Below are 12,523 nucleotides of genomic sequence, written 5' to 3' on the forward strand. Positions count from 1 at the left end.
TCCTGGGCTTGATCCTTTGGCGCCAAATGTAACTGACTTCCCCCAGTTTTGCTTTTAAACATTACTGTGAATCTGCTGGTGAGTGTCAGGTTTTCTGTGTGTTGTATTAATAATGTTTGTAATGCTTCCCTGCGTGCTTGTCACCCAGGCTGCTCTGGGGTTAACTGCCTGGGTTGCTGGGAACTTCGCAGCTATCCGTCAGTGTTCAGGGTTGTGGAGTTTGCTGTGGCTTAGGATGTGTACCCAGTCCAGTCTGTGAGTGCGGGCCATTCCTGTGTTTTATCATTATGGATATAGTTATTTTCATTAATTGTTTTGAAATATGTTTTGGTATTAATTGCTTTATCTTCTATTTAAATTTCTATATCCAAATAATGTATTGTTTTAGCACTATGTTCATATGTAAAGCTCAAACCTAATGTGTTAGTATTCAAGTCTTCAATGAAAAGTTCTAGGAGTTCCACTTCTCCTTTCCAAACAATAAATATATTTTCTATATATTGATAGTAGCGCACAAGGTTCGCACCCCAGTGGCCTTCTTCTATAAAACAAATTTCGAAGTAGCCTATAAATAGATTTGCATAACTGGGGGCAAACCTTGTGCCCATCGCTGTGCCTCTGATCTGTAGAAAAATGTCTCAATTGAATGGAAACAATTGTATGAATTCAATGCATTTGAGCGGGAACTTATTTTGTTCTTTTGATAAATTTGGGTCTTGATCAAGGAAATATTTAGTGGCTTCTAAGCCCAGAGTGTGGTCAATATTAGTATAGAGCGAATTGACATTGCATGTAACTAGAAGATAATTCTCCTCCCAGATTAGAGTTTTTAAAATATTCAGTAGTTGTGTGGAGTCTTTTAAATATGTGGGCAATTTGGTAACATAGCTTTGTAGATAAAAAAATCTATGTATTGTGAAAGGTTAGATGTTAATGACCCTATTCCACATATTATTGGATGACCAGGAGGTTTAGTTAAACTTTTATGAATTTTGGTCAGAAAATAAAATGTTGGAGTAATTGGATTTTTGATGGTCAGAAAATCATATTCTGAATTTGTTAATATCCCTATATTATTAGCTTCCTTGAGTAATATTCGTAATTCTGATTCTTGCTTTCTAATGGGATTACTATAAAGTTTATTGTATGTTGAGCTATCATTTCATACTCTTCCGGATTCCTCCAAATAATAGATTGTATTCATGAGGACAATCCCACCCCCCTTGTCCACTGGTTTTATCATTAAGTCTTTGTTACTCTGTAATTCTTTTGAGAATTCTATTTCTTTTTTCGTCATATTCCAATTAAGATATTTAGACTTATCTAATGTATTTAAGTCTTTTTTTACCATTTGTTCGAATATTCTTATATGTTCACTCTTTTCTTGAGTAGGGAAAAAGGAAGATTGAGGTTTGAAATCAGTGTGAGTATATTCACATTCTTTCCCTGTTAGTGTTCTTTTTTTTCTATGGTTTTTTTAAGAAGTATCTTTTTAAAGTTAACTTGCAAACAAATTAGTTAATGTTAATTCATGTTTCAAACTTATTCAGTTTACAGGATAGAGCGAACGATAGACCCTTATTTAAAACTTGTTCTTGTGTCTTATTTATTGGGTATTTACCTAGATTAAAAATACATGTATTAGTTATTTCTGTCTTTTTTGGTGTTTTGTTTTGGTTGTCCTCGACCTCTCCTACCTCTAAATTTCTTTTGCTCCTTAGGTATCTGTAGTTTTCTATTCCTTGGTGTGTTAGGTTTTTGGAGGTGCCCTCAAAAAACATGTGAGGGGGTGTCATGGTGGAGACTGTTATGAGTGGGGTCCTCATATTGTTCAGATTAAAGAGGTTGAAATCTATTTCTAGTGGGTACCCTCAAATTTTTCTCATATTTTCTTATATGTGGTTGTGGTTTGTTGTAACTTCTATTGTTATATTCTGCTTGTGAAAAAGATTGGTTTCTGAAATTTTGATTATGATTATATGTATACTCTTTAGTTTTTTATTGTCTCCGTCCTTGATAGAATTCTTTTCTAGGATGGGAATAATCTCTAGAATTCCAGTTTTTATTATGTGTATACTTCTTATTTTTATGTGTTCTCCAGTGTGGGTTAACGGGACTGGCAGGTCTATTTCTAGATTCTATTTCTTAGATTCATATTAGTATTCAAGTTTCGATTCTCTGTCCTATTTAAGTGATAGGAAGTCTTATAGGGTCTAGTTCGGGGTTCAAATTTTGTAGTTTTGATAACTGCCTTTACTAAAAATGTGAGTTTGTCTTTCCTATTAGGTGGAATATTAGTATCATCAGCTATAATATGTCCTGTTTCTAAATCTTTTTTCTTTTTCTTTACATTCTTCTTCTTCAGCATAATCTCCTAAATCACGGTTATATTTTACATTTTTACTTTCCATAATATTCTCTTTAAATTCAGAGATTCTTATCATCATTTATTTTTGTTTATTTTGCTAATCAGCATTATTTTCATATATTTTTAAATTGTTTCTATAAGTTTCAATTTCTGCTTTAATTTTAGTAAGGGAAATATTTCTTGATTCAACTATAATTCTTATAAGACCTATAGAAGCTGTCTCTAAGATGTCAAACCATTTGTTTGATAATTTGTCATTAAATGGAAAAGTACAGTTTTTCTTTAGTCTAAGGCCCCTTGAGACTATATTTTGATCTATGTATTTTTGTGTAAATTTAACCTCAATAGTGTGTTTTAATTATTTTAAAAGGAAATTTTCTAGTTCTCCACATAAATCTTGAAGATTCCTAGGTGAACTGGTAGTGGTGGTGGAATCTTTATTATCATTTTGAGTAATATTTTGCGACATGGAGTTTGATCTGAATTTTTTATTCTAAAATTATTTTTTTCTTATTATATATTTCTTTCTTATTATATTATTATTTTCTTCTGAATATATTAACACATTTTTTTCAAAATATATACTATTTTCTTTAAAAATACTTTTTTCAAAATATATTTTTTTTATTTAATATTATGAATTTACTATTTTTTTATTAATGCACAAAGACACTTTATATTGTAAGTGATTTGTGCAGTATAGTTCTCAAGTAAAAGTATATATATATTCTTCATAAATTACCTTTATACGTATATATATATATATATATATATATATATATATATATATATATCATCTCATTATTTCTCTTTATTAGGATAATCCTACACTATGTTGTAAATAATTATCTACAGAGCTAATTAGACATTTTAAATCACCATTAGAATGTCACCTAATACACTAATTGTATAGTATATATATTTAATTTTGCACACACACATACATAAAGATCACATTCATTTATATTAATTGAATTATTATATTACATTTATTATCACGAACAAATTTGTGAAGTTTAATTCATGTGATTACTGTCATATTTCAACACTTCAATTTGTTTTAATATAACCACATATTCACATTATGTTTATTAGGGACACTATATATAAATGAATATATTTTATTTTGTTAACAGTAACAACTTTATTTAATTTTGTAACATTGTCTATTCTTTTGTTTATCTATCTAACAACAAATGTTGCAAAGTACATAGCTCTTGTATATATTGACCATCTAGCTTACCAATTAAGGAAATTTTGAATCAATAAATAACAGATTCCCGTTGGACACAAGCAATTACAGATTGACCAATAGATGGTATATAATGCTTTATATAAAGTCAATTCCCACAGCCTGTGAACATCTTGATAAACGCCGAAGGCCGAAATACGTAGATTGTTGTTCATTGTTTCCTGCTTCCTACAACAATCCCACCAGAAGAGCAACCCCACAGGAACGTTTTATTCGTGGGCGAAAAGATCACTAAGGAATTGGTTACAAATACTACCCTCACACATAGGAGATCCAAACTTTAGTTTTCCCTGTACAACAGGGCACATACAAATTGGATCACCAAAGTCCGGTTACACACGGACCATCTATAAAACTGACACGGAGGGTATAACGGTATCATCCAATCCCTGACCCACAATCATCATCCCACGTGATCCGGAAGTGTGCATGGACAGCCGGCTTTTCTTTTTGCATAGACGCCACTTGGTCAGCACTCCACAGCACCTATACCAAAATTTGACTTTCAATCTATATCCACTGCAGCGAGATTTTTATTTTGTACAGGTATATAAATACGGACATTATTGTCCTCCTTGTTCTCTACAGCTTTATGATCTAGCTGGACTTTTTATTGATTGTTTTTATTGAGATATATAACTCTGTTTTATGAAATGTACAGTTACATGCATTAATTCATGTCATGCTTGATAGTGGGTCAGACATTTAAATATGCATTTAATAGATATATATGATATGTCATACAGCTAATGAGATCTGCATGAAACATGATAAAATGGAAATCATGATCCCAACTTCAGTGATTGCCTTTTCAGTGATCGTCATCCATTACCAGCAATTCCAGGTGCCCATGTGGGAAAATTAAGCATTCTTTTGTGTGAGTTAACAATCTCAGCTGTGTTTGACTGTGAAATATTGTGCTCACTTTGTTAAAGAAACAACTATTCACGGTTTTTTTTCAATATATAGACCAAAAAAATGGAAAGATTTGAATCAACCCAAATATTTGCTATGAAAAAGGATAGAAAAAACAAATGATTGTTTATATTAAGTGCTATATAACACTATTGTAATGAAAAACAATATTTTTTCTGCAGAGAAATGGATAGTATTACAAATTCCACATGCAAAGTATGGCCAGTTTATAGATGACAACAATCTAATAAGAGTTGTTGCTCTTGGAGAACAGAATGTAACCTGGGAGAAGCTTTTAGTAAAAAAGGACATTACCTTGGCTCTACCAGAAGTTATTATCAATGTAAGTAAATATTAAATTAATCTCTATAATTCAAGCCATATATATGAAAATATAAGTTTTGCAAAAAAAATCTATAATAATAACACACAGACCCATAGTTTGAAAGCGTTGTTGATCCAGTCAAAGAGCCAGATTTTTTTTTTTTAGTGTGCATAGCTTAGCAAAGTTTGATCTAAGTGAACAACCCATGTGAATTAGAAGATATTATTTAAATGTGAATATATATATATATATATATATATATATATATATATATATATATATATATATATATATATATATATATACACACACAATATTTCACAAAAGTGAGTACACCCCTCACATTTTTGTAAATATTTTATTATATCTTTTCATGTGACAAGACTGAAGAAATTACACTTTGCTACCACATAAAGTAGTTAATGTACAGCCTGTATAACATACATCTATTTCCCAAAGACAACATCTGGCTATGATGCTGAGCACGTGCAATCAACTTCTTTGGTCAACCACCACGAGGCCTGTTCTGAGTGGAACCCGTCCTGTGAAACCACTGTATGGTCTTGCCCACCGTGCTGCAGCTCAATTTCAGGGTCTTGGCAATATTCTTATAGCCTAGGCCTTCTTTATGTAGAGCAACAATTCTTTTTTTCAGATCCTCAGAGAGTTCTTTGCCATGAGGTGCTATGTTGAACTTCCAGTGACCAGTATGAGAGAGTGTGAGAGCGATAACACCAAATGTAACACACCTTCTCCCCATTCACACCTGAGACCTTGTAACACTAACAAATCACATGACACCGGGGAGGGAAAATGGCTAATTTGGCCCAATTTGGAAATTTCCACTTGGGGTGTACTCACTTTTGTTGCCAACAGTTTAGACATTAATGGCTGTGTGTTGAGTTATTTTGAGGGGACAGCAAATTTACACTGTTATACAGGTTGTATACTCAATACTTTACATTGTAGCAAAATGTCATTTCTTCAGTGTTGTCACATGAAAAGATATAATAAAATATTTACAAAAATGTGAGGGTGTACTCATTTTTGTGAGATACTATATATATATATATATATATATATATATATATATATATATATATATATATATATATATATATATAATTTATTTTTTTCAAGGAAGCCTACCACCCAACTCAGTAACAAATTAATTCAACTTACTAATAATTGCCCTCATCTAACTCTGGACTAACATATTTCTCCCCCTTGCAGTTCCCACCTCCTCTTTCTCACCCCTCCTACCCTTCTAGATTGTACCCTTCTAGGAATAGGGCCCTCAATTGCTCCTGTATTTGTTTGATTAATTTTGTCCTGTCTTTTAAATATATTGTATTGTTGTACTTTTTTCTTTTGAACACATGGGCAGCACTGCAGAATTTGCTGGCGCTTTATAAATAAAGTATAAAAATAATAATAATAATAGGGAAAAGCAAGAGGAAAGCCTAATTAAAATAAAAATGACACTAAAAATATTCAATTGTGAGCTTTATAAAGAAAAGGAGAGAGAAAGCAAGAAAGAGAGAGACGAAATGAGAAAGAGGTTATAAAATCCTAAACTTATCGCTCCTGCACTAATCCAACACCAAATTAAACCCACAGCTCCACACCCAACATTTGTTATTAATATTTCACATTCCAATGTTCTTTGCAATGGGATAAATGTATTCATACAGTATCTATATATATATACATATCTATACCTGTATATATTTATATAGGTATATATATATATATGTGTATAGTCACAGCCCGGCCCGACCGCGCCATAACACTAAGTGCAACTCGCTCCTGCTCTGTCTGACAGCAGGAGCGAGCTGCACTGTGTATAAAGGCGCGGTTGGGCCGGGCTGTGACTATACAGTTGGCCCGATGCGCTGTGTGAAACAAACAGACCCGCTCAGAAGAGCACAGAGAGCGGGTCTGTAAAACAGCCGTTTTTTAAAAAAATTAAAAGGGTATATTAGGTTTTACAAAGTTTGGCTATATAATGCAGAATTATATAACATTATTTTTAAGGTTTACTGACACTTTAACATCATTAGATACATATAGAAATATATATTTAAAAATAAAAACAACATTTATTTCTATGTAAAGAATATTGGAATATGAACAATGTGTAACATGTTTCAGATTTGGCGCTGTAGGTCTGACGCGGTGTTGAAAAACATATTAATAATAATTATATAATAGATGTTCTTAAAAATTAAAAATAAAACATTGATATATATACGTATGTTTTACAGAAACTATCGGCTAGATATAGAGTTGGGCGGTAGCCGTCAAAACCAGCGTTAGAGGGTCCTAACGCTGGTTTTGGCCGCCCGCTGGCATTTGGAGTCAGTCAGGAAAGGGTCTAACGCTCACTTTCCAGCCGCGACTTTTCCATATCGCAGATTCCCCTACGCCATTTGCGTATCCTATATTTTCAATGGGATCTTTCTAACGCCGGTATTTAGAGTCTTGGCTGAAGTGAGCGTTAGAAATCTAACGACAAAACTCCAGCCACAGAAAAAAGTCAGTAGTTAAGAGTTTTCTGGGCTAACGCCGGTTTATAAAGCTCTTAACTACTGTGCTCTAAAGTACACTAACACCCATAAACTACCTATGTACCCCTAAACCGAGGCCCCCCCACATCGCCGCCACTCTATTAACATTTTTAACCCCTAATCTGCCGCTCCGTACACCGCCGCAACCTACGTTATCCCTATGTACCCCTAATCTGCTGCCCCTAATACCGTCGACCCCTATATTATATTTATTAACCCCTAATCTGCCGCCCCCAACGTCGCCTCCACCTACCTACAATAATTAACCCCTAATCTGCCGACCGGATCTCACCGCTACTATAATAAATGTATTAACCCCTAATCCGCCTCACTCCCGCCTCAATAACCCTATAATAAATAGTATTAACCCCTAATCTGCTCTCCCTAACATCGCCGACACCTAACTTCAAGTATTAACCCCTAATCTGCCGACCGGAGCTCACCGCTACTCTAATAAATTTTTTAACCCCTAAAGCTAAGTCTATTCCTAACCCTAACACCCCCCTAAGTTAAATATAATTTTTATCTAACAAAATAAATTAACTCTTATTAAATAAATGATTCCTATTTAAATCTAAATACTTACCTGTAAAATAAACCCTAATATAGCTACAATATAAATTATAATTATATTGTAGCTATTTTAGGATTAATATTTATTTTACAGGCAACTTTGTAATTATTTTAACCAGGTACAATAGCTATTAAATAGTTAATAACTATTTAATAGTTACCTAGTTAAAATAATTACAAAATTACCTGTAAAATAAATCCTAACCTAAGTTACAATTAAACCTACCACTACACTATCAATAAATAAATTAAATAAAATACCTACAATTATCTACAATTAAACCTAACACTACACTATCAATAAATTAAATACAATACCTACAAATAAATACAATTAAATAAACTAACTAAAGTACAAAAAATAAAAAAGAACTAAGTTACAAAAAATAAAAAAATATTTACAAACATTAGAAAAATATTACAACAATTTTAAACTAATTACACCTACTCTAAGCCCCCTAATAAAATAACAAAGACCCCCAAAATAAAAAATGCCCTACCCTATTCTAAAATTAAAATAGAAAAGCTCTTTTACCTTACCGGCCCTGAAAAGGGCCCTTTGCGGGGCATGCCCCAAAGAATTCAGCTCTTTTGCCTGTAAAAAAAAAACATACAATACCCCCCCCAACATTACAACCCACCACCCACATACCCCTAATCTAACCCAAAAACCCCTTAAATAAACCTAACACTAAGCCCCTGAAGATCTCCCTACCTTGTCTTCACCACACCGGGTCCCGATCTGTCCAGAAGAGCCTCCGAAATCTTCATCCAAGCCCAAGCGGGGGCTGAAGAGTGACATCCATCCTCCGGCTGAAGTCTTGATCCAACCGGCAAATGAAGAAGTCCATCTTCGGGAAGAAATCTTCATCCTATCCGGGCAGAAGAGGACATCCGGACCGGCAAACATCTTCATCCAAGCCGCATCTTCTATGTTGTTCCATCCGATGACGAGCGGCTGATCTTGAAGTCCTCCGGTGCGGATCCATCCTCTTCGTTCAACGTCCAACTGAAGAATGAAGGTTCCTTTAAGGGACATCATCCAAGATGGCGTCCCTCGAATTCCGATTGGCTGATAGGATTCTATCAGCCAATCAGAATTAAGGTAGGAAAATTCTGATTGGCTGATGGAATCAGCCAATCAGATTCAAGTTCAATCCGATTGGCTGATCCAATCAGCCAATCAGATTGAGCTCGCATTCTATTGGCTGTTCCAATCGGATTGAACTTGATTCTGATTGGCTGATTCCATCAGCCAATCAGAATTTTCCTACCTTAATTCCGATTGGCTGATAGAATCCTATCAGCCAATCGGAATTCGAGGGACGCCATCTTGGATGACGTCCCTTAAAGGAACCTTCATTCTTCAGTTGGACGTCGAACGAAGAGGATGGATCCGCGCCGGAGGACTTCAAGATCAGCCGCTTGTCATCGGATGGAACAACATAGAAGATGCGGCTTGGAGGAAGATGTTTGCCGGTCCGGATGTCCTCTTCTGCCCGGATAGGATGAAGATTTCTTCCCGAAGATGGACTTCTTCATTTGCTGGTTGGATCAAGACTTCAGCCGGAGAATGGACGTCACTCTTCAGCCCCCGCTTGGGCTTGGATGAAGATTTCGGAGGCTCTTCTGGACAGATCGGGACCCGGTGTGGTGAAGACAAGGTAGGGAGATCTTCAGGGGCTTAGTGTTAGGTTTATTTGAGGGGGGTTTGGGATAGATAAGGGGTATGTGGGTGGTGGGTTGTAATGTTGGGGGGGGTATTGTATGGGTTTTTTTTACAGGCAAAAGAGCTGAATTCTTTGGGGCATGCCCCGCAAAGGGCCCTTTTCAGGGCTGGTAAGGTAAAAGAGCTTTTCTATTTTAATTTTAGAATAAGGTAGGGCATTTTTTATTTTGGGGGTCTTAGAGTAGGTGTAATTAGTTTAAAATTGTTGTAATATTTTTCTAATGTTTGTAAATATTTTTTTATTTTTTGTAACTTTAGTTAGTTTATTTAATTGTATTTATTTGTAGGTATTGTATTTAATTAATTTATTGATAGTGTAATGCTAGGTTTAATTGTAACTTAGGTTAGGATTTATATTACAGGTAATTTTGTAATTATTTTAACTAGGTAGCTATTAAATAGTTATTAACTATTTAATAGCTATTGTACCTGGTTAAAATAATTACAAAGTTGCCTGTAAAATAAATATTAATCCTAAAATAGCTACAATATAATTATAATTTATATTGTAGCTATGTTAGGGTTTATTTTACAGGTAAGTATTTAGCTTTAAATAGGATTAATTTATTTAATAAGAGTTAATTTATTTCGTTAGAATAAAATTATATTTAACTTAGGGGGGTGTTAGTGTTAGGGTTAGACTTAGCTTTAGGGGTTAATACATTTATTAGAGTAGCGGCGAGCTCCGGTCGGCATATTAGGGGTTAATAAGTGTAGGTAAGTGGTGGCGACGTTGGGGCGGCAGATTAGGGGTTAATAAATATAATATAGGGGTCGGCGGGGGTTAGGGGCAGCAGATTAGGTGTACATAGGTATAATGTAGGTTGCGGCGGTGTACGGAGCGGCAGATTAGGGGTTAATAATAATATGCAGGGGTCAGCGATAGCGGGGGCGGCAGATTAGGGGTTAATAAGTGTAAGGCTAGGGGTGTTTAGACTCGAGGTTCATGTTAGGGTGTTAGGTGCAGACATAGGAAGTGTTTCCCCATAGGAAACAATAGGGCTGCGTTAGGAGCTGAACGCTGCTTTTTTGCAGGTGTTTGTTTTTTTTTCAGCTCAAACGGCCCCATTGTTTTCTATGGGGGAATCGTGCACAAGCACGTTTTTTAAGCTGGCCGCGTCCGTAAGCACCGCTGGTATCGAGAGTTGAAGTGGAGGTAAATATGCTCTACGCTCCCTTTTTTGGAGCCTAACGCAGCCATTCTGTGAACTCTAAATACCAGCGGTATTTAAAAGGTGCGGGAGAAAAAAAGCACGCGTAGCTAACGCACCCCTTTGGTCGCAGAACTCTAAATCTAGCCGTATGACTATTAATAATTATTAATACTTTTCAATATTTTATTTCTAATATTTGCATAAAACACCTTAAGAGAACTAATTCTTCATATATATCTGATAATGTAATGTAAAATATATATGGCTAGATTACGAGTTTTGCATTAGGCTTAAAAAGCAGCGTTGGCCGGTCCTAACGCTGATTTTTAACGCCCGCTGGTATTATGAGTCTTGCAGGTACAGGTGTACCGCTCACTTTTTTGGCCAGACTTGGAAATACCGCAAATCCACATTGCGTATCCTCTTTTTCAATGGGACTTGCATAGCGCCAGTATTACGAGTCTGACAAAAAAGTGAGTGGTACACCCTCTCCTGTCAAGACTGGTACCGCATTTTAAAGTCAGTAGTTAAGAGTTTTACACTACAACGCCGTAGCATAAAATTCTTAACTAAAGTGCTAAAAAAATACACTAACACCCATAAACTACCTATTAACCCCTAAACAGAGGCCCCCCACATCGCAAACACTAAAATAAAATTTTTAACCCCTAATCTGCCGAACCTAACATTGCCGCCACTATAATAAATATATTAAACCCTAAACCGCCGCACTCCAGCAGCGCAAGCATTAGTTAAATATTATTAACCCCTAATCTGCCATCCCTAACATCAACGCCACCTACCTACATTTATTAACCCCTAATCTGCCACCCCCAACGTCGCCACCACTATATTAAAGTTATTAACCCCTAAACCTAAGTCTAACCCTAACCCTAACACCCCCTAACTTAAATATAATTAAAATAAATATAAATAAAATTACTATAATTAACTAAATTTTTCCTATTTAAAACTAAATATTTACCTGTAAAATAAACCCTAAGATAGCTACAATATAACTAATAGTTACATTGTATCTAGCTTAGAGTTTATTTTTATTTTACAGGCAAGTTTGTATTTATTTTAACTAGGTACAATAGTTATTAAAGTTATTAACTATTTAATAACTACCTAGTTAAAATAAATACAAAAGTACCTGTAAAACAAAACCTAACCTAAGTTACAATTACACCTAACCCTACACTACAATTAAATTAGTTCCCTAAATTAAATACAATTAAATTACATTATCTAGTACAAAAAAACACACTAAATTACAGAAAATAATAAACAAATTACAAGATTTTTAAACTATTTACACCTAATCTAATCCCCCAAACAAAATAAAAAAGCCCCCCCCCCCCCAAATAAAAAAGCCCTACCCTACACTAACTTACAAATAGCCTTTAAAAGGGCCTTTTGTGGGGCATTGCCCTAAAGTAATCAGCTCTTTTACCTGCAAAGAAAAAAGTACAAATCCCCCCCTCAACATTAAAACCCACCACCCACACAACCAACCCTACTCTAAAACCCACCCAATACCCCCTTAACCTAACACTAACCCCTTTGAAATCACCTTACCGGGAGAAGTCTTCATCCAACTGGGCCGAAGTCCTCAATGAAGCCGGGAGAAGTCT

General features: G+C 34.9%; 1 protein-coding gene across 2 annotated transcripts in view; it reads left to right on the forward strand.

Annotated features, from left to right (window-relative positions):
* The window catches only part of LOC128640878 (protein-glutamine gamma-glutamyltransferase 5-like), a 125,594-nt gene that overhangs the window by 86,335 nt on the left and 26,736 nt on the right, over window positions 1–12,523 (forward strand). For both annotated transcript variants that reach the window (XM_053693331.1, XM_053693338.1), the window contains one exon: window positions 4,718–4,878. In XM_053693331.1, coding sequence (XP_053549306.1) covers window positions 4,718–4,878 — 161 coding nt within the window. The remainder of the gene's footprint in view (window positions 1–4,717; window positions 4,879–12,523) is intronic.

This window comes from Bombina bombina, chromosome 1 (assembly GCF_027579735.1).
Source record: "Bombina bombina isolate aBomBom1 chromosome 1, aBomBom1.pri, whole genome shotgun sequence".
NCBI lineage: Eukaryota > Metazoa > Chordata > Amphibia > Anura > Bombinatoridae > Bombina > Bombina bombina.